General features: G+C 49.1%; 1 protein-coding gene across 3 annotated transcripts; it reads left to right on the top strand.

Annotated features, from left to right (window-relative positions):
- The first annotated feature begins 844 nt into the window (after window positions 1-844).
- On the top strand, window positions 845-19,411 carry PDYN (prodynorphin). Of its 3 annotated transcripts, XM_027559274.1 has the most exons (4): window positions 845-2,130; window positions 5,301-5,426; window positions 15,716-15,863; window positions 17,167-19,411. In XM_027559274.1, exons 3-4 carry the CDS (start codon window positions 15,735-15,737, stop codon window positions 17,812-17,814), a joined length of 777 nt encoding a protein of 258 aa, XP_027415075.1. In that variant the 5' UTR covers window positions 845-2,130; window positions 5,301-5,426; window positions 15,716-15,734; the 3' UTR covers window positions 17,815-19,411. The 3 variants fall into 3 exon arrangements, with proteins under 3 accessions (XP_027415075.1, XP_027415076.1, XP_027415074.1); XM_027559275.1 differs by lacking the exon at window positions 845-2,130 and having other exon boundaries at window positions 4,912-5,426; window positions 15,719-15,863; XM_027559273.1 differs by lacking the exons at window positions 845-2,130; window positions 5,301-5,426 and adding an exon at window positions 6,205-6,840.
- Window positions 19,412-21,880: the final 2,469 nt, after the last annotated feature.

Raw genomic sequence — 21,880 nt, 5'->3', positions numbered from 1 at the left:
TTGTCTTTTTTGTTACAGGCTTATTTTACTTATCATAATGTTTCAGTGTTCATCCATGTTGCGGCAGGTATCAGAACTTCAGTCCTTTTTATGGCTGAATAATAGTCTATGACACTTAGAGACTACTCCATTCATCTGTTGATTGACACTGGTTTGGCTCTTGTGAACAATGCTGGTGTGAACTGGTGTACCAGTATTTGTTTGTGTCCCTGTTTTCAGTTCTTTCTGGCATACACCTAGGTGCAGAATTGTGAGGCCATATGGTGATTCTATATTTAATATTTTGAGGAACCACCACTTTTTCCACAGCAGCTGTACTGTTTTACACCCCACCACCACAATATGCCTGCCTTCATAGTCTCCACTCCACCAGCATGTACACAGGTAACAAGCAGACAAACTGACATCTCTCATCAGCCAGAGACAAACACCACGAAGAGAAATAGAGCTGGGCAAAGGATCAGGGTTGATGGGGCAAAGGGTGGGCAAGGGGCCTGTTTGAGGAAGTGAAGTTTAAGCCAAAACCTACATGAAGTGATGGAGTGAACAGGAAGCCAAGAAGTGTTCCAGATGGAAGGCACCACACAAAGTCTCCGAAGCAGAAACGTGTTCGGTGTGTCTGAGGAGCAGCCAGGAGCCGAGGTGGCTGCTGAGCAGTGAGTGGGCATGAAGCGGGAGGTCGGCAGAGAGAAGGCCCTGCAGGGGAGGTGTGTGGAGTGTATTCCAAGTGAGATGAAAACTACTGGAGTATTTTAAACAAAAGTATAGTATAATCCCAGGGATGGGGGAGCCTGGTGGGCTTCTGTCTATGGGGTCGTACAGAGTCGGACACAACTGAAGCGACTTAGCAGCAGCAGCAGCATAGTATAATCTGAGTTACATTTGTGAAAGTATCTCTCAGGTTGCTGAAGACCCAAGTAATAGGTAGGGGCTAAAGCTGGAAGGAGGGGCCAGTGGGGCTGGGGCTGTCATCCATGACAGAAGTGATGGGGACCAGACCAGAGCGACGGAGCCACAAACAGTGAAGACATCCAGTGACTTGGATGTGGGGCCAGAGAAAGAGGGCAGTCAAGGATGGCTTCTCAACTCTCCCTGCTTCCAGGCCTCTGCCCACAATGCCCTTCCCTCCCTTTGCTGGACAATTCCTACTCCCACACCAGCTCACCTGGCTCTCACCTCCCAGACTCGGCTCCCCCACCCCCACCCCCCACCAGGCTGGGTTGGGAGCCCCTCTTCTGTCTTCCCACAGTGATCCTGGTCTTCCAGACGGGTACTCATCACACCTCTAAGAAAGGCCTCTTCCTACAACCGGCCCCCAGTCGATCACGAGCATAGAGAGGGCAGAATTGCATGCTGTGCATTGCACTTCTAGGGCCAAACGCACTGTTACATTTCAGTATGAGAGTAAGAGAGAGAGAGACTGAGCATTGCTCCACCTCAAGCACAGGCCTGGACTTTGTCTGTCCCGTGGCAGCCATGCAGACATGGCTCCCACAGCCAGCAGCTGGTGTGGGTCCTCTGAGAGCCGTGCCAGGCACACTGTGAAGACTGGAAGCCAAGCAGAGGGCGGGGACTCAATTCCCTGGAATCCTCCCGAATAACTCATGGTCAGCGGCTCCCACCTTCCAGGGCAACAGGTGGATAAAGGAAAGACACAGATCTTCGTGAGTGAGACGGAACCAGGGTGGGGAAAGGCTGGGAAGTAGTTCAGCTTGGGTCAGGGCACAGGCCTGAAGTTCACGGCTTGGCTTGAGGCCATGCAGGCGGTGCTCTGCTATGTTCTATCTGCACGACTTTGAACCTTCACACAGCCTCTGTCCCCTAAAGCAGGGTAGGGATAACATTCTAATTGCAGGGCTGTTGGGAAAAATCAAGGGTGTTAATAACTGTGAACAGTTGACAACAAGGCCTGGCATGTAGGGTGGCCTTAAGATGCTGCCTTTATGTTTTCACTTTTCTGTCTCCTGCCAAGTTCTTTCTTATTCCTCCCTAACAGAATGGTTTGAGGGCTGGTGGTTACAAATGCCTCTTTCTCTTCTGCCTTTGATTTTGGTTCCTGTCAAGATCTGAATCAGAGACGTGTGCCCTGAAGACACGGCAGAGATCGGGGTACTCCTGACCCTGCACAAGGTGGGTGCTGTCCCCGGTCTCCAGAAGACTTGGGGGCTCAAGGAGGCCAGGTATCCACCAGTCATCACCAGAGTAAGCGGGGGCGTCGGGATTTGAGCCCAAGTTAGCTTGTTCCAGTTCTATGGTTTCCCATCCCACGTGCTGCTGCCGTGGGGTCTGTGATGTGATGGAGCATCTCTGAGCCCAGAGCGGGGGAGTTTTGTGACAAGCTCTTCTAGGATAGGGGAGAAGGCTGTTCCTGGCCTTGTCCTGTATGTGCGTAAAAGAAGGAAAAGAAAAGCAAGTGAATGAACTATTTGCTCTCAAGGCTGACAATAGACCCTGGGGGTGAAGGATAGGAAACATTAATGACTTAAAGCAGGACTATTCATAGCATCTCCATGCCTGCTGTTCTTACTTCTCTTTATGATGAACAAAAATCAAGAGAAGCCCTATGCCTCTATTCTTCCAGTGCCTGCTGGCTTTCAGGAATGGGTATCCCATGTCTTAGGGCCTTTGTCTATTCAAGGTTATTACCAAGAGCTTCTAGAGGTAGAGCCAAGGGGGAGGAGGTGATGGTGAGCAGGAAGAGGACAGAGCCACTGGGGTGAGGACTTGGCCTTGGGGGTAAAGAAGCTACTGCAGGTCCCAGATACTCAGGTGGCAGTGAGCAGCCTCTTAGCCAACCCCTCTGGGTTGCCAGGTGGGGAAGCAGCCTGAGGTGCAGCCACTCACTCACTCAACTGGAGTACCCCGGGTCTTTGCATCTGCTGTCAGCTCCAACACGCTGTTTGGGAAAAGGGACAAATACAGAAAGGAGGACAAGATCAGATCCCAAAGAGTCCTCTCTGGAAGGGAGGAGGGAAACCTCCTCTCAAGGCTGGAGGGGGATGTGAGGGAGCTGAGCTTGGGGGCCGAGGGACTGGGTTCAATTCCTCCCCTTTCCTTGTGTGTCCGGGGCCTCCCTGAACTTCAGCTGCCCAAGGGGTTCAAGGATGCACTGTGGTATCCACACCCCCTGTTTGCTTGTTGTGAGGATACAATGAACAGTGCAGAAGTGTCTGAAACATTGCCGGTGCCCAGAGAACAGCCCTTTGCATCTTCCAGCTTGTAATGAACCAGGTGCCGAGAGAAGATGATGCCCTGGAGAACCGTGGGGGTGTCAGAGCAGGAATGATGTTATTGATCATCAGGACCCATGGTCACGGAACTCTCGTCATGCGCGCTGTGGCACATCTCTTGTTTCAGCCTCACAATATCTAGATGCTGCTATCCCCATTTTATAGATGAGCAAACTGAAGCTGAGCCTGGAAACTTGTCTAGGGCCTCTCCCCTCGTAAGCGAGAGCTGGGAGTCCAATCCACAACCTAAATAGTATTAGGTGCAGCCTCTGCTACACTGTGCAGACGGAGGGACAGTCCCAGGGAAGGCAGCTCCTGCCCCCAGCCCTCCAGGGTAGGCAGAGTCAAGGCTTCACGTCCAAGGAAGGGGTCAGATGAACCTGAGTTTGGATCCTTGCTTGGTGACTTACTTGCTGTATGTATCTGAGCAAGTTTCTCAGCCCTCAAGCTTCCTTTCCCTCACCTGCAAAATGGACATAATATTCACTACCTGGCCAGGTCATGGAGATTAAACCGAGCAACACTGGCTAACTGCCCAATACAGCATAGGTTCCTGTGAAATGGGCAGCCCCCTCCTGACCTCTGAAACAACTGTGCTGCCCACCATAAACTGCTGATCTGCTGCTGACTGAGGGGAGAAGCGCGTTCTCTTCCAAACTCGGAGATCCCCTATATGCTAGAAGGTATCTGGAGCCACAAAAGGCACAGTCTTCAAACTGCTCCCTGCACAGGCTGAGGGTGCCCACGAGGTGGGTTTGCTCCCCGCCCATAGTGCATGCAAAGGCACACTGTAGCCCAGATTTTGAGGAGGATTTCATGATATTCATTCTGTGTTGCCGCCAGAGAAAAATAAACCGTGGCTCCTGGCTGCTGGGGAAGGGCTGTGCTTCTGCCAGGGCTGGTTGTGCCTGGCACCAGCTCAGGCATGTACCAGAGTCGACTGTCAGTTGCAGGCAAATGTACACAAAAAAACATTCCAGCACACACATGCGCCAGCCGTGCACGGAGCCGCCACAGCACGCAGCCCAGGGCCGCTCACGCCCCTGCTGGCTTCCTCTGCCTCTTCCCTTTCTTCTCACAGGACTCATAGCCTCTGTCTCTGCATCTGTTTGTCGTGTGGCTCTTGAGTTTGTCTTCTGCCCTGGCTTCTTTAGCTCGCTTCCTCTGACTGTCTCTCTGTTTCGACCTGTCTCTCCGGGTTTCCTCTCTCTGATAGTCGACCCTCTCCTTGTGTCTCTGTGTTTGACTCTTTCTTCCCTGCTTTGTCTGTATCGCTCCCTGTCTTCTGACACGGTCTCTCTCTGTTACTGATTCTCTCTGAATCTTTGTTTTGCTCTCTGTTTCTTTGACTCTCTCTCTCCCTCTGCCTCCTTCTGTCTCTATGTCTGTCTGAATCTCTCTGTCTCTTATCTGTTTGTCTGTCTGACTCTGTGTCCATCTGTCTCTGTATCCCTCTGACTGTTTCTGTCTCTTGTCTCTTTCTGTCTTTATATCTGTTTTTCTGTTCCTCCCTCTCAGTCTCCCTCTGTCTCTCTATCTCTGTCTGACTCTCTGTGTGTCCATCTGTCTATTTATCTCTCTGTCTCTCTCTGACTCTGTCTCTTGTCTCTTTCTGTCTCCATATCCATTTGTCTGTTTCTCTTTCTCGGTCTCCATATCTCTCTCTCTCTCTCTGAGTCTCTCTCTGTCTCTCTAACTCTTCCTGGCTCTGTCCTTCCCCACCTCTCTCTCTTTTTTTCTGTGACACTCTCCTGGAAATGCATCAAAGACTGAAGTGGCCGGATTTCAAGTGACAAACAGCACTACACACAGGATCCTCCCCCCTCCCAACGCGGCTGCCTTCCTCCCCCACATCCCCTGTCACGAAGAGAAGCCTATTGTGTGGGGCCCAGGGAGTTCGAGTTGAAGGGCCCGGGGGTCTGCGCCTCTGACTGCTCTGAGCTACTTCCCCATTGGCTCTGAGCAGCCTGTGCTGAGCAAGGGCTGAGCGACAGGGGGAGGCTCTAGTCCATAAAAAGGGGGCCGAGGCACCAGAACTGCCATTCTGAGGGGCTTTGGCTGTGCTCACAGCTGCCTCTTTGACACCTCCTTCTGAGCTGGAGTCAGGACAGTCCCTGAGTCTTGGACCAGTCACCCGCTGCCACCACCCTCCGACCTGCTGGGCCTGAAGCTGCTCAGGGACAAAGAGGAACACAGGTAATATCCAGAGGGTGCTGCAACCCTCTCTTGGTTTTATTTATTTTTTCCTGATTCTCTGAACCTGGAGAAGGTGGGAGCTTGGGCTGGGGAATTTCAGGTTTGGGTCTGACTGTCCGGCAGAGGTAGTAAGAGTTATGCGGTTAGTTTACAAAAGCCAGATCAGTGCGAGACAGACTGCTCTTCAGAATTTCCTTCTCTGTACAGCCCTGTCTTGAACAGGTGGGTTGCTCCCTCCCAAGAGGACCACCCCTAGGTTTTGTCTGCGGGGTGCTTCTTCCTCTGGCAGGCTGCCTCCCCACAGCGGTGTCCATGTGAGAGCAGGATGCCCTGGATGAAAGAAATGAAAGGTTTAGCTCATCAGGGTAATTTTAAAGGTCAGTGATTCTCACTGGACTTACAGAACAAGAGCTTGGGGACATTAATGAGATGTCAGAGCTCTGGCATTTACCATGTATCATGTACATCAATGTATAACCAAGTTCAGCCTTTTCATTCTTTTTGGATCGTGTTTAATTGCTGACAGGGTGCTGGCTTGAGGGCTTCCTATGATGTGATTTTACACAGAAGTGAAGTTTGGGGTTGTTTTGTTGGGAGGGAACAGGCAGAGAGAATGACAGCATGCCAGGAGACATAGGCATAGCAGGATATTTCTTGTCGGTCTTACTTTGAGAGGACTTGTTGCTTTCTTGTAAATTATAGGCAGGGAGTCAAGGCTAGATGGGAAGGAAACTCAGATGGGAAAGACATTTGCTCTGGTAAAAAGATATCTGCATTCAAAGAAAGTATTATTGAATCTCAAAGTTTGACTTGCAAAAAAGGCTGGTGAGCTTTGGGGGTTGGTGGGGGGGAACTTGCTGATGACTCCCAGATTGAATAGTAAGTTCTGTGACCTCAGACTTTTTCCTGGTTATCTTTTATATAGAATCTCTCCAAGCTTTACAAACATTCCTTAATTAAACCTCCAAGCTTCCCAAGAGAAACAACCTCTTCAGGTTATTGGATCTGATTTCAGTTCCCTTCCCACAGACCAAAAGTCTTCATTACCATTTTTTTCCCCAAGGGTTGGGAAAATATACAAGTCTTGTCTTTCTAATTTGACAGGCTTTCCAGTGAAGATCTGTTGCCAAACGTTACAGCATGTCAATCCTCTTCTCTGCATTTTCTCCCCCTGCACCCCTGAGCCACCGCTGCACCTTCCATCTCTTTCCCTCACCTTCTCCCCCCCAGTGCCCCCCCACCTTGTCTTTTGTTCTATTTTTACAGGTCATTTATCTCCAGGCTTTGAGATCTGCGTGGGGGAGCTGTTGCAGCAGCCCTAGCCGGGGGAGCTGTGCTGCCTGGGGGAGGTTGCTGAAGGGATCTCAAGCCCACTGCTTTGCCCCAGAGGAGCTAGAGGTGTGATGGGTGGCAGGTGAATCCCGTGTTTCCACTACAGCTGGGAGGGGATAACCACAGAGACTTCTTAGCAGAATCTAGCACGTTTTTTAGTAGAGTGGGCAAAGGGACCAGCTCTGAGGCTTGTCCCCTTAAGCATATGGAGAGGAATTAGGGTCTTGAAGAGCCAGGAGATTTTCATTTGACATCTAAATGAGCATCTCACAACACCCAAGACAGTGTTGGGTTCAAGTCCCAGATCCACCACTCATTTGCTGTGTGACTGGGCCTACAGTAGTGCTTCCTACTGAGCAATTGCTCCTCTGGGCAATAAGGACAGTAATTTTACCTCCTGAGGTTATTGTGAGATTCTCATGGGATAGATACAGTAAGATGCCTGGCATTTAGTAGGTGCTCAGCAAATGCTCCTGTGACTCCTCAAGTTTTCACTGTTCAAAGTGTCAGAAATGGAGCCATCCCCGCCCCCCAGCCTATCATCCCACTGCATCACGCTGTGTGCTACAGCCAGGAAATGTGATGTAGTGTCTAATACTTCTGTTTGTGGGGCTGGCACTCCCCTCCCTGCCCCCTCCCTTCTCTCCACACCAACAGAAGACTTTTACGTCTTCAGCTCCTGCCTCAGGCTTGAAGTGTCTTCTTGATTGATCCTCTCTCCCACTCCGCCCACTGCCCACTTCTCGGGCCATTCTTGCACAATTATTGTATTTATTAGATGTCTTCCATCTTCTAAGCGGGATCAATAGTTGGTGATTTGATTCCATCGCATGTCTGAGAAAGTGCAGTCAGCTAGCTGATATCTTTCACCGTTTTCCCTCATCCCAGCCCATAAATGTTGGCTAATCTCACTGGATCTGACAAAGGGCTAAAACGATTTCACTGCGACAGAGTTGGCCTTTGTGACAGACAGTAAACATCGGAGACACTCAGGTAAGCCCAGGATCAGGCCCTGGAGATGGAGAAGTGTCCCTGGCTACTATGAAGTTAGATGTCATTAATCCCTCCAGCCTGGGTCCAGATGGAAGCTCCTGGGGGCAGGGCAATGGCCCAGGGCCATGAAGCACATCTCTTGGCTCAGTAGGCCTCTTCCTGGATCTTTCCAGCCATCCCCCTGGCCGGAGTGGTTACGGCAGGTCACAGGCTTGCTCACCAGGGCCAACGTGTTCATCAGCATTGGGTCCCTTGGCCTATTACTGGACAGTTTGATTTAACCTGACAAGAGCTTACAGAGCAATCATTGTGTGATTGGACCTCTGGTCCACTGGCCACTGGAAATGCAGGGCAGAACAGAGGATTGAGGGAGAAGGGAATTGGTGTTTGTGATTCACATAGGAGGTCAACCTCCTGATCAAGGTCCACTTGCTCTCTGCTTTCTCTCCATCCCACCTCTTGTCCCCTCTCCTCCGCCTTCCTCTTCTTTGTACCTTCTTCCTCTCATTCCCGTTCACCCTCTCCCCATCTGCGTCTCCTCTGTATTTTCTTCTCCCTCATGGCCTGTCATCTTACTCTCTGCTTTTCTAGGCACTTCATCTCTTTCTCTCCATATGCAACCCTCAGCCACTCTCCTTACTTCTCATCCTCTCTTCCCTCTGTCTGTCTTTTCACCTCCATCTCTCTGTCCACCCTCCACTGCTTTTCTCTCCATCTCTTAATTGCATCTGATAACAAAGGGTCGGAATTCCATAGGAATCCTGCTCTCAAAAGGCATTCTTTCAAAACTATACTTAATGATCCAGTCATGACCATGGTTTGCAGGGTGGTCCCTCTGTCCAACCTCTAGGTTGATGGTCCATTCTTTGTTAATGACTCTAAGGGCCTAACAGAAGTGCCGTTTTCCAGTCTGGGGTGGGGGGATTCTGCTAGCCAGCCCACTGGAGACCCACAAAGGTGAACTTTATGTATTTTTGAGTGGGGTCAAAGTCCTGGAACAGTCTGGTCTTCAGGACCGTGATCATGCCTAGAGTTCAGGTGGTTTGTGGAGCAGAGTCTCAGGCTGGCGCTAAGCAGCCTGCGCCCTGTGCCCTGGCCTCTTGGCCCAGTCATTTTGTTTCTCCAAGCCTCTGTTTTCCCACCGAGTAGATGGGCTAATAGTGCCCAGGCTACCAGAGCCTGCTAAAGGATGTTGATGAGATACAGGCCTTTGCTGGGCCCTCAGAAGGCCATGAGGAGGACTGAGTTCTGTCTCAGCTACACACCTGCTTAGGCGTTGGGGTGGGGGGTGGGGGGCTCTGTCACATGGTCCTCCCTCTTCCACCAGGAGCCTGAGCCTATAATACTAGCACCACCCTGGAGGGTCCATGGGAGACTGGGGTCTGGCCCAAACTGGCAGCGCAGCGCTTGCTGGAGTCGTGGCCTGGGTGTGGGAGGCTCCAATTCTGTCTCCATTTCCCTCCTGACTCATGTTGTGACCTTAAACAAGTGACTTCATTTCTACCTTTTCCCATTTCCTCTTCTATCAAATAGGGATAATCATATGCGATAAAGTGCTCAGAGAGATAATTGTGATGTTAAATCAAGCCATTATTATTCCTTGCTGGCTTTTTAAATGAAAATGCTCGCTGCTCCTCAGAGCCCTCTAACTATAAGGTAGAAATATTGAGAGGGGAGAAGAGGGCAAGCAGTCCCTTACCTTTGAAGGAACTCTGGGCCCTTGGTGAAGAAAGATCTACGGTGCGCTGGCCTTTACTGGGTCCGTCCAGGGGTCCGAATGGAGCCACGATGGCAGGCGACACACAGCCCATTGACAGATGAGAAGACAGGGGCTGGGAAGAGGGGGTGATTAGTCTCTGATTTCCCCAAGAAAATCAGCTTCAAAACTGTTAGAATAATTAGAATTATAAAAGGGCTATAAAATAATGAAAGCAGGGATCAGCAAGCTTTTTCTGTAAAGGACGGGAACACTTTTGGGCAGTCTGGTACCTGCTTCAGTGCTCAGCTGTGCTTTTGTCACAAGACAGTAAACAAACAGGATGGTGTATGAATCAGGGTTCTCCAGAAACAGAGAATGCAATGGCAATCCACTCCAGTACTCTTGCCTGGAAAATCCCATGGCCGGAGGAGCCTGGTGGGCTGCAGTCCATGGGGTCGCTAAGAGTCGGACACGACTGAGCGACTTCACTTTCACTTTTCACTTTCATGCACTGGAGAAGGAAATGGCAACCCACTCCAGTGTTCTTGCCTGGAGAATCCCAGGGACAGAGGAGCCTGGTGGGCTGCCATCTATGGGGTCACACAGAGTCGGACACGACTGAAGCGACTTAGCAGCAGCAGCAACAGCAGCAGAGAAACAGAAATGGTGGGATGTGTACATACAGAGAAAGATTTATTAGAGGGAGTGGATCATGTGATTATGGAGGCTGACGAGTCCAAAATGTCCTTTTCCCTTAGGAGAGAGTCACCCTTCTCCCCAGCCAGCCCCTGCTTTCCTGGCTGGGCTGTCACAATGTGCCTCGAGGTGGTGGCTGAGGAAATGCTTCCTAAACTAGCAAGTGCAGAGGTTTTCCTTTGGGAGGCCCTTCGGAGGCTCCTTCAGCATAGATATCTCTGCAAGCCCCATACCTCGGCCCCGTCCCCGGGGTCTGTGCGCTGACTCACTGCCCCTCGAGCTCATTCAGCAGACTCACTTCCGCATCTCACACAGAGTTGAACAGCAAAGTTCCTTTTCTCCTGACTCCTCCCAAGTCGGGGATGAGCCGGCAGGGCTATCTCTGATGTATGACTTCCAAGCTAATCCTCACAGCAAAGGCGAAAAGGCTCCCGGGGGACTCAACTGACGTTACTCAATAATTTGTTTATCCTACACAAGGAAGGAAGCAGGGTTGTTTAGGAAAACCTCAGGGCTGATGTGTTGCTGTTAGACACCAGAGAGATCCATTCGAAGGTCTAACGCTCCCCCTTACAAGCCAAGGAAACCTGGGCAAGGAACTCCTCTCCCAGCCTCAGTCTTGCCCCACATGCAGTGGGTATGCCAGCGTGAGTGTTGTGGGGGTGAGAATAACACGTGTAAAGTGGTAACACACAGCCTGGCACTGAGTAGGCTCTGTTATTGGATTGATGAACACAGAGCTCTCAACCCATCAGTACATAGTAAGGTCTCTGAAGTGAAGTGAAGTCGCTCAGTTGTGTCTGACTCTTTGCGACCCCATGGACTGTAGCCTACCAGGCTCCACTATCCATGGGGTTTTCCAGGCAAGGATACTGGAGTGGGTTGCCATTTCCTTCTCCAGGAGATCTTCCTGACCGAGGGATTGAACCCAGGTCTCCCACATGGTAGGCATTGTAGGCAGACGCTTTACCGTCTGAGCCACCTGGAAGGATCAGTAAGGTCTCTATTCATGGCATTTAATTCGTTCAACACCTTTTTTTTGTTTGTTTCTCCGATGTTCTAGGTCCTATGTTATTACCCCTTTTTGCCTTTTTCGTTTCCATCTCCTGTAGCCCAAGTGAAGTTGGAATGGATCCTTCATACTCCCCGTTTCCTCCTCTGCCCCCATCCGCTCTTTCTGCGTCTTCCCCTCGACAGCCTTGCCTCTCTCTCCTCTGCTTCTCTGTGTCTCTGCTTTAGCTACTTCCCCCTCTCTCTCCCTGTTCTCTGTCTTTGACTGGTTTTCACTTCCTCCCTGTCCCCTCCTTCCCTTACTTCACTCCCTTGGTCTGATGCCCCTTCTTCCTCTCTCCCCTTTCCACTCTGCCTCTTCTCTACCCCGGGCCTGCCCCCACCTCTCCCCATGGTTTCATTAACACCTGCTGAATTTCTTTAGCAGGTATTGGTTTTAGAAGTCCTATGGATCAGTGGGGTTTCTCTGGGGGCACAGAAGTGTGAGTCAGAAAAATTCAAACTGGGTTTCTGAGAGATCCAGGGTTGCCTGTTATTCATTCTACACATGTGTAGAATGTTCTTGTTCCTATTCTAGCTCTGCGTTCGGCGCGGGGGACATCATCGTTCATTCATTCATTTAACAATCTAACTTCCTTAGTTTTCTCATCACATGAGAATGAAATGCAAGCTGCACGTTGGCCTGCAAGGGCTGACAGCACGTGGCCTCTGCCCACATCTCCTCTCTCCTCCCTGTGCTGTTCCTTGTCATCCTCACACACAGCCTCTCTCACCTCAGGGACTCTGCACTTACAGAGTCTGCCCTGGCAGGGAGCTTAGAAGGAGGCAGTTGCGTGATACACAGAGAACTTTGAGCAGTCAGAGAAGCCTAATCTAGACAGACTTCCTGAAGGAGGTAACTAAGATTGAGTTTCAAAGAACAATGAGAGGCAGGCAGGTCAGAGGGAGATGGGAGTGTGGAGGTGGTGATAAATGTGCAAAAGTTTGGGGGACAGGGCACAGAGGGCATTTCTTGTAGAACTGCAGGTGATATGGTCAGGCCCAGGTCAGACGGAGCTCACACCCAGCCTGCCTGCGTGTCCTTGCTGGGGTTCCTTGCTTAAATGGTGTGATCTCTCTGTGCCTCTACTTCCTCACTGTAGAATGGGGAGAATATCAGTCCCAGCCTTAGGGGGTTGTTACAAGCACCCCTTATACTGAGACACATACAGGACTCAGCAGAGGGCCCAGTACATGGTAAGCTGGTCAACGGCGGCTCTCCTCGGCAGGAAAGCCCTGGACAGCCTGGCTAAGGGGCAGATCCTCTCAAAGGTGATGGAGAAGCTGAATGCAGGGCAGGGTGCAGTCAGACTGGATTCAGAATTGTCCTCTGGGTGCTTGTGCAGGGTTCTCGGGGGGCAAGATTAGAGGCAGTTCTGGAAGCAGGAGGAAGGAGCTGGAGGCTGGGGTGCCTTGAAGGAGCTGGGGCCATACCTGTTGGTTAGGAAGGTGGGCTCTGGAGCCAGACTGCCTGGGTGCAAATTCCAGCTTTTCTGCTAACTAGCTCTAGAGTCTTTGCAGGCGTCTTAACTCAGTTTTCTCATCTGTGAAGTGGGCATGACAATAGTACCCACCCCACACAGTTGCTGTGAGTATAAATGAGTTCATTCATGAACGTTACTCAGAACATCATGAATGCTCACCAACCATCAGACTGGCTAGAATGATCATTGCTAAATATAAAGGAAATGGATGAAAGGAAGGGATATTGTCACTGTATTTGTGTGGGACGGTGAGATCTCAAATCCAGCTTCCTACTGTAGCCACTGACAGGAAGCTTCCGGCCAGGAGAGAGAGGGTGGTGCTGCTGCCCGTCCCCAGTGGATGAGCAAGACCTTGCTAATCTTGTACCAGGCCAGCCCAGCCATCGCTGATAGGAGGAAAACATGAGCTGCTGCTTTATATCTGCACATAAATAGCACAGCTCACTGACCTGGAACCCAAATCCGCTCAGCAGCTGATAGAGCATGAGAAAAACTCGAGGAAGGAGAGAGGCATGGGATGGACCCAGGCCCACCTACGTGAGGTTTATTCTCTGAGCTTCTGTACCTAGGAGAACAGAACTAGCCCAGCCTCAGATGAGCCTGAGTTCTCACCTTTGATCGCTGTGTGGCCTCAGGAGATTTGCCAAGCCTCTCTGAGCACCAACTTTCTCATATACAAAGTGGGGATAAGAAGGCCCACCTCTTACACTTGGCAGGTGGGTTGGGAATAATATGCAAGTAAAAGCCTTGTGCATGAGGCCCTCTGGAGGGAGGTTCAGCTGTTAATAAATCAAAATGGTTCTAGAAACTGTAGTCATTACAAGCACACATGTGGTGAGTCAAAGAGAATGGGCCTACACCCCACTTTCACCACTCACTGGAGGGCACGGGGAACTCACAGAACTGGAAGTGTCCTTCTCCCTGGGCATGGATGGATGAGACAACAGACGTAGGGGCTCAGTCAAGGCCCGAAGCACAGGAGCGGCTCCATCGATGGTGGCCCGGCTCCTTGTCAGGCATGCTTTAGAGGGAAACCTCCTATGTGCTCTGAGACCAGCTCTGGGCTATGGCATGGAGCCCTGGAGCCACAGGTGGAATCTTATAACTCCCCCTCATCACCTGAGCAAACAGGGCAATGTGCAGGAGGATCTGGGGGATGGAGCGGGGAGGGAGGAGACAGCTGTCTCTGAGAGCAGTGATGGAGGCAGCAGATTACAGAGACCAAGATGGAGAGAGTGTTACAGCCCTGCCCATTTCCAGCTCTGTGCTCCTACTTGGCAGCTTTGCATCTTGATATTTGGTTTATAAGGAGTTAACTATGAAAGGAACAGCCTTTAACAGACTCTTTGCGAAGCATTAATTCATCTGCTTAGGATTTATTGAGGGCCTGCTATCTGCTGGTCAGATTTGTGCGTGCTGGGTTATAGTGGGGAACATGCCAGTTAAGGTCTGTGCCTGCAGGGAGCTAATATTCTAAGGGAGAGATGTAATAAACAATGACAAGCATCAAACAGTAGGATAGTCTGAGATGGTGAATGTTCCGATGAAAACAAAAGCACGGGAATGCAAGAAAACCAGGAAGCCATGCTAAACCCTGGGGTCAGCCAACACCTCCCAGGGGATGTGACACTGAATTCCTTTAGTTACAGGAGTGAGCCAGGTAAAAATCTGAGGCCACAGTACCACAGATGGAGAAACAGGGAGTTCAAAGGCCCTGAGGTAGGGGCAAGCCTGGCATGTTTGGGGAACACAGAGAAAGTGTTTCAGAGATGAAAACAAGTCACAGCTCCTGCCTTCGTGGAACCAAAGTTTAAAGACTCACATACGTAGTTACTGAGAAGTGGAATAGTTTAAAGGAGGAGGCACAAATCTCGGGAAAAATACAAGAAGAAACACCCCTTCCACGTAAGAGATCAGAGAAAGCTGCCTGGAGGAGACGACATCTACTCTAGGGCCAAAATGACACATAACAGGGGAGGACAGGAGGGTTTTCTAGGAAGAGGATTTTCTAGGAGGATTCTCTGGCCCTAGCATGTGCAAAGGGCCAGAGGTGGGACAGGTGCCGCTCCATTCATTAGGAGATTTACAAGTAGCTAAATGTGGTCAGAATACAGAGTTGAAGAGCTGGCTATAGGGTCAGAATTGAGGGTGTCTCTGACATTTAGTACTTCCCTGGTGGCTCAGATGGTAAAGCATCTGCCTACAATGCGGGACACCCGGGTTCAATCCCTGGGTTGGGAAGATCTCCTGGAGAAGGAAATGGCAATCCACTCCAGTATTCTTGCCTGGAAAATCCCATGGATGGAGGAGACTGGTAGGTTACAGTCCTTGGGGTCACAAAGAGTTGGACACGACTGAGCATCTTCACTTTTCTGACATTTAGGAGAAGGCCCAGCCTGACCCAATCCAATGGTTCTGATCCCAGAATTGATACACCAAGAAGGGCATGTCAAGGTGGGCAGGAGCGAACAGCAAAGGAGTGGAGGCAGGGGGGCCAGCATGGAGAGCGGTGAAGGTGCAGCCATGGCAAGGAGGAGTGCTGGCATGGGGAATGCCCACAGCAGAAAGGACTGGGCTGGGGCCAGCCTGGGGAAAAGGGGAAACGGGCAACGGGTAGAAGCTTCAGAGGATGCAGAGAAACAGATAACCACGTCTGGCTTGGTGAATGGTCAGAGTGGGTTTTGATTCTTGTCCACTTCCTGGCTGTGTAAGCAATCACTTCCCCTCTCTGAGCCTCCACTTTCCTATCTGTCTAACAGTACAACCCACATTAAGAGCTGTTGGGCAGATTGAATGTGAGCATGTAGGAAAGCTCTTAGTACACTGCTGGCACTCAGCATGTTAGTTCCCTTCCTTGACCACTGGCCTTGGGCACCCACTGCTCCTCCATAGGCCTGTATTCTTGGCTGTAGAATGGGAACACGAACGGTTGCCTTGCAGTGCAGTGCTGCCAGCGAAAGTTGGCTTTGCAGGCTAAGGACACACTGCACAGAGTAGGCGATCACAGATTTCCTTTCCTCTTTCTCCCTCTCCAGCAGGAAAAGCCAAGACAGAATGGTGTGGCAAGGTCTGGTACTGGCTGCTTGCCTGCTTGCACTCCCCTCTGTCACAGCGGACTGCCTGGCCCAGTGCTCCCTGTGTGCTGTGAAGACCCAGGATGGGCCCCAACCCATCAACCCCCTGGTGAGTTTCAGGCAAGGCTCCTCAATGCCAAAGTGCATGGAAGGGGCAGTCTGTTTGTGGAGCCCAGAGAGGGAAGGTAGCAGGCCTGGGCAGCTGCGAGCCTGTTCTGTAGACTCATCCCAGAATGTGAAGACTACGTGCTGCCCTGTGGTCAGTCTGGGCAGCTAGGGACAACTGTTTTCCAGACTCATGTTCCCTCTCCAGACCTTACCACCATAGGCTCACTCAGGTCTGGGAGCAAAGCTCAGGTTTCCAGGAGCCTGTTGCCTGATAACAAGGAGTGTCATTTATGAGGTGATGTTGACTTTGGGTATTGGCAACCCAAGATGAACTTTTCAGGGCTTCTCACAACCAGGCTGATGGGCACTCCCAAATATAGTCAATCTCATGGAAGGAGCTCTTTACACCACCACTTGGCTGGCCTTGCTGGCTATACTTTGCATCAAGCTCCTCCCTGTGCCTCTCCCACAACAGCAGACAGCTGTAATAAAGGTTCAAGGGTATGGTGGACAGAACATGGGCTTTGGTTCTGCCAATTTCTAGTTCCATGACCCTGGAACCCCCTCTCTGAGCCTCAGTGTCCTTGCATGCAAAATGGGAGTGATTCCATGAGCTGATGATGCAAAGTATTAACTCTAGCCACTCTTCACTGAGATGCGCACAGCACACCATGTGCTGCCCATGTATTGGTCTGATCTCAGAAGTGCCCAGTGCTTAAGTATGGTGATTCGTGGCATTAGAACGTGGGTTCAAGTTCCAGTACTGTCTAGTATTGTCATTGTGGTCACTGTCATTATCAACACCATCGTCATCATGTTTGACTCCTCCCTACTTTTATGAAGTATATAGTCATCCCAGGTTTGGTGAGCCTTTAAACAACTCCTTACATGTGTTCTTTCCACCATTCTGCATTGCTTCTATTCCTCTGTGTAAAGTGTGTGCAGCATCCTTTATACCCAGGAAAGGTTGGGGGAACTAACTAGTCCCTCTGGAGTCAGAAGCAGAAGATTATGGGTGAGCCTAGCAGAGCACTATGGGAAGATTTTCCTTCCAATTTTGACAGTGTCATCTGTAGCCATGGGCCCTTGGAAAAGCTGGTTCATCTTTCCTCATCCTCCACATGGGCATAAAGTCACTTACCTTTAGGCACCATTGGGAGCATGAAAGTGGGTGCCCTGTTGCTTAGTAATGGTTTTTTAATTTTCTCAGACACTGGACAGGGGACTCTCTGGAGCAGGAGCTTATGGCTTGATAGTTTGATGGAGGTGGCATTACCACTGTGGTCTTTTGGGGTTTCTTGCAGGTTTGCTCCCTGGAATGCCAGGCTGCTCTGCAGCCTGCTCAGGAGTGGGAGAGGTGCCAGGGCCTTCTGTCTTTCCTCACTCCCTTCACCGTTGGGCTCAATGGCAAGGAAGACTTGAAGAGCAAGACAGTTTTGGAAGAGTCCAGCAGTGAGCCAGCCAAGCACATCAGGCCCTACTTGAAGGAACTAGAGAAAAACAGATTCCTTCTCAGCACCCCAGCAGAGAAGAATGCTCTGAGCAGCAGCCTGGCAGAGAAGCTCAGGGGTCTCTCTGGCAGGTTGGGGGAGGATGCAGAGTCTGAGTTGATGGGGGATGCTCAGCTGAATGATGGCGCCCTGGAGGCTGAAACGCGGGATTCCAATGAGGAGGAACCCAAGGAGCAGGTCAAACGCTATGGGGGATTTTTGCGCAAATACCCCAAGAGGAGCTCAGAGGTGACCGGGAAGGAGGCTGGGGAAGGGGAGGGGGGTGAGGTGGGCCATGAGGACCTGTACAAGCGCTACGGGGGATTCTTACGGCGCATCCGTCCCAAGCTCAAGTGGGACAACCAGAAGCGCTATGGTGGCTTCCTCCGGCGTCAGTTCAAGGTGGTCACTCGGTCTCAGGAAGACCCCAGTGCCTATTATGAAGAGCTTTTTGATGTGTAAACACCTCCCTATCATGGAGTTGAGTCAGGAGCTTTCCATAATGCCCTGGAGCTTGGAGTGAACTCATTCATCTGCCCCTATGGTCCCCATTCCCCGTGCTCAGTTCAGCATTGTCTACAAGACTTCCAAACCTTGTCTGCCTCTCTTCTGCCCAGATGCAGTGTTTGTCTGGGTCAGTGAGGAGGGAGGAGAGACGTTTCCCTCTCCAATAGGCTTAGTGCTTGGCTTCAATCCTACATCTCTAAAACTACCACCACCAGCAGCTTTGCTATCAATTCCCTTGATATGACTCCCCAGTCCCAGGAATCCAGACTGACCTCTTGATCCCTCTGGATCTATGATCAAGTATTCTGATCAATGCCCCTCAGAAGAAAAATGAACATTCCCCTCCCATGCAGATATATATATATATATATATCTTTCTATATAGATAGATAGCATAAAACATATAAAAGGTAGAAATTTAAAACAAAATAGATATATAAAAAATCCTAACAGTTTATTCTCAAACCTCAAAAGCTCTCCCTACTATGGAGACCACGCTTTAGGCAAAAAGCTCAAACACTGCTTTTTATTGGAGCAGGAATTCCTACGCTACAGAGTTCTGTCTCCCAGTGGATTAAATGTTCAGTCAGTGTACTCTGAGTTTGCGTTGTTTAGAAACACACCTTTTGAAGAACCTGGTTCCTGGACTCCAGTCCGTGTTGATACCCTGGACAGCACCCAACTTCTCACAGGAGAGGATGGGAGTGAAAAATCTTTTTCCAAAATGGTTAATGAGAGCCGCTCGCCTTCTGAATGCTGAAACAATCAAGCAGGAGTGAGACAAACCAATTTGTTCTGTGCAACAGATTCAAAATGTGGACCAGTTCCCTCAGCCCTCATTAAACTAATTAAACTGATCGGTATCACACTCCAACCCCAGGATGAACTGACGCTGAGTCAAGTTGATGAGGTTAAGCACAACCATGTTCTTGAGCAGCTGAATCCGCCACCAAGAGTCCAAGCCATCTGGCCAAACATATGCATTGGGCCTTGGGTAAGGGAATCCAGAAGCAACAGCTAGAAAGAGGAAAAGGCCCTCTTTAGCTCCCATGGCGATTCTTCCCTCTTAATGCCTCAAAATAAAACTAGAAAGAGGAATGAAATGATTAAGTGCTTGAGGCCAAATGAGTTGATTCAAATAACACAGAAGCAGAGGAAGCAATCTTAACCTAAGTCCTCTCCTCTCCTCTCTCTTTCCCTGTCTCTCTGCCTTCCTCTGTCCCTGTCTGTCTCTCAAACCTCTCTCTCTCTCTTCACTGTCCCCAGGAATTATGGTTTGGTTTGTGGATCCAGGAGTCTGGTCTAGATGGGGAGGAAATGAACTTGACTTTGGTTATTTTGTATAAGATGCTACTGAGCACACTTCTTCATGCATAACCCTCAGGCCTCTCATGATGTTCTGAAATGTATAGATTGTTTTAGAATTATTTTGTGTGTTTTTCAACATCCCATTTTTTCAACTTACTTGGAATTTCCTTAGTTCTTAAAACAGGCTTGTGTTATTTCCAACTCCTCCAATACAATAAATAAAAAAAAGATGCTGATAACTTGGGCTCTGTGTGTGTGTGTACCTTAGTCCCCAAGAGTAATAAGATCCTTTTCAGAAAAGAGTGCTGGGGAAAGGGGGAAAAAAAAAAAAATATATATATATATATACACACACACACATACACACACACATATTCAAGTTGAAGAACTAAATGTAGGCTAACAGAAAGAGCACAAACTTCAGACTACCCTAGTCCTAATTTTGAAATCTGTTTGAACTTAGGTAAGTCACATGACCTCTCTGAGCCTTTGTCCCCTCCTCCGTAGAATAAAGATGAACAATGCCAGTTTTGTAAAGTGGCTGTGAGGGTCAGGTGTGATCACATATGTAAAGCTACTAGAACATGGTAGGCACTCAGTAAATGAGGGTTTTCTTTCTTACACTGTGCCTTAAGGAATAGTGACAAAGCTCAAACATCTGGCAACACAGTGGGGAGAGAGAAGAGGGGTGCTGTCTCCCGTGCTGCATGACCAGGCTGGAGGGCAAATGTCTCCAGACAAGGGGGAGTGTCCTAGGGATGAAGACTACTCTAGGAAATGTGGGCACAGTGTCCTTTACTAAAATGATATCTTTCATTAAGCAACATAGATGAGATGCTTTAATTAAGACTGGAAGATTCAGTGGCTACCGACCTATGGGTTCTGCTTGGACACTGGTTTTCTGAGTAAATTCATAGAAAATGCAGAGTCAGGGAGATCTCATTCATTTCTTCAATTATTCAACAAAGTAGTAACTGAAGGCATTTTGCCAGGTGCTAGAGGTACAAGAAAACAAGATGGATAAGGTCTCAGCTGTTATGGAATTTATAGCCTAGTGGGGGAGACAGAAATAAACAAGTAGGCAATTATTAGTATAAAGCTAAAATTTAAAATAAATTTAAATATAAATAAAATTTAAAACATTCATAATTGCTGTGAAGGAGACAACTGGGGCTTGGTGATAATGGAAAACTGTGGTAGGAAAAGAATCTCCCTAAGGTATACAGGAAATCCTTCTCAAGAAATATTCCATTCTTGATATTCATAGGATTAGCAAGTTGGAAAGAACATAAGGTTGAGATTATCTCCTCCAACCACCTACTCTCTGCCCAAACTGACAGACTAAGAAATTTTGATCTGCCTGAACACTTGCATTGACTTAGATTTCACAACATATTGCTGCTGCTTAATAATTCCATACTGGAAGTTTCCATCTTTATGTTGGGTTAAAATTTAGATTTCTGTTATTTTTACCCCTTGGGTCCTGATCCTGCTGTCTGCTAGCCTAGGAAGTTCTCTAAGGGAGACTTTTCTGTTACATGCAAACAAATGATGCCTGAAAAGTGAAAGTGTTAGTTGCTCATCGGTGTCCAACTCTTTGGGATCCCATGGACTGTAACCCATCAGGCTTCTCTGTCCATGAAATTCTCCAGGCAAGAATACTGGAGTGGATTGCCATTTCCTTCTTCAGGGGATCTTCCCAACCCAGGGATTGAACCTGAGTCTCCCACATTGCAGGCAGATTCTTTACCATCTAAACAACAAGAGAAGCCATTCAGACTTTTCTGCTACTTGCAAGCAAATGGTGCCTAACCATCTCAAATAGATTATAAAAACAAAGAAAAAAAGGGTAATTTGTTGACTCACACAAAAGACAGAGCCAGGATATTTAGCTTCAGGTGGAACTTGACCCAAGTGTTCAATAAAGACACTAGCACCTCTCTGTCACTAGGCTCTTTTCTCCTCTGTCTTGGACTCAGTTCTGAGACTGAACATGCTCCTAAGATGGGTGACAGCAGCTCCAGGCTATCCAGGCAAGGTTCAGATATAGCATGCTGTTTTCACAGAAAATCACAACCTAAGTTTCATTGCCCCCATAGGCTGTAAGTAGGTCAAATGTCCAATTTTCAGCTAATGCCAATCATTATGGACATGATGCCTTGATTGGTCAGAACTGAATCACATGATCACCACCAAAGACAGAGTTGGATTCAACCCAATTCAAAGCAGCTGGACAAGGAGGAAGAAAGGGGTGGTTCTTAAGAGGAAAACTGGAGCCTGATTCCCAGTAGGACAGTGAGTGAATGCCAGCCCACCAAATAGGATGGCCATCACCCGACTGAGTGAGGGTGGCTGGGTGGGGACAAGACAGACTGGAGAGTGCATGCCAGGGGAACATGGACCTGGAGTAGTCAGACTTTATTTTTAAGACTAGAAATATTGGTTGTGGGTTTTTTCAATGTAGTCAAGTAACATTTTTTAAAGGTACTGAGCAGAGCAAGCAATAATATGTTCATTATTCTCACCACTATTTTGTAATTCTTTTTTTTTAATGAGAACATTCCTTTTTTTGGTTTTAAGATTTTCTCCATATGCTATGGATTCTAGAACACTATTGTTCTGAATTCCCTTTTTTGGATGGATTTCTTTTGGTCAAGGAGGGTTGCCCAAATAAGGTGGAAAGAGTATGGCAAGGAAGGGGTCAGAGACCTGG

The sequence above is a fragment of the Bos indicus x Bos taurus genome, chromosome 13, assembly GCF_003369695.1.
Source record: "Bos indicus x Bos taurus breed Angus x Brahman F1 hybrid chromosome 13, Bos_hybrid_MaternalHap_v2.0, whole genome shotgun sequence".
NCBI lineage: Eukaryota > Metazoa > Chordata > Mammalia > Artiodactyla > Bovidae > Bos > Bos indicus x Bos taurus.
This window is presented reverse-complemented; position numbering and strand designations above follow the sequence as displayed.

Bases quoted from the DNA above. Each gene is read 5' to 3' on its own strand.
- PDYN (XM_027559273.1), top strand. The intron at 15,864-17,166 runs GTGAGTTTCAGG...GGTTTCTTGCAG, and splicing joins CCCAACCCATCAACCCCCTG to GTTTGCTCCCTGGAATGCCA.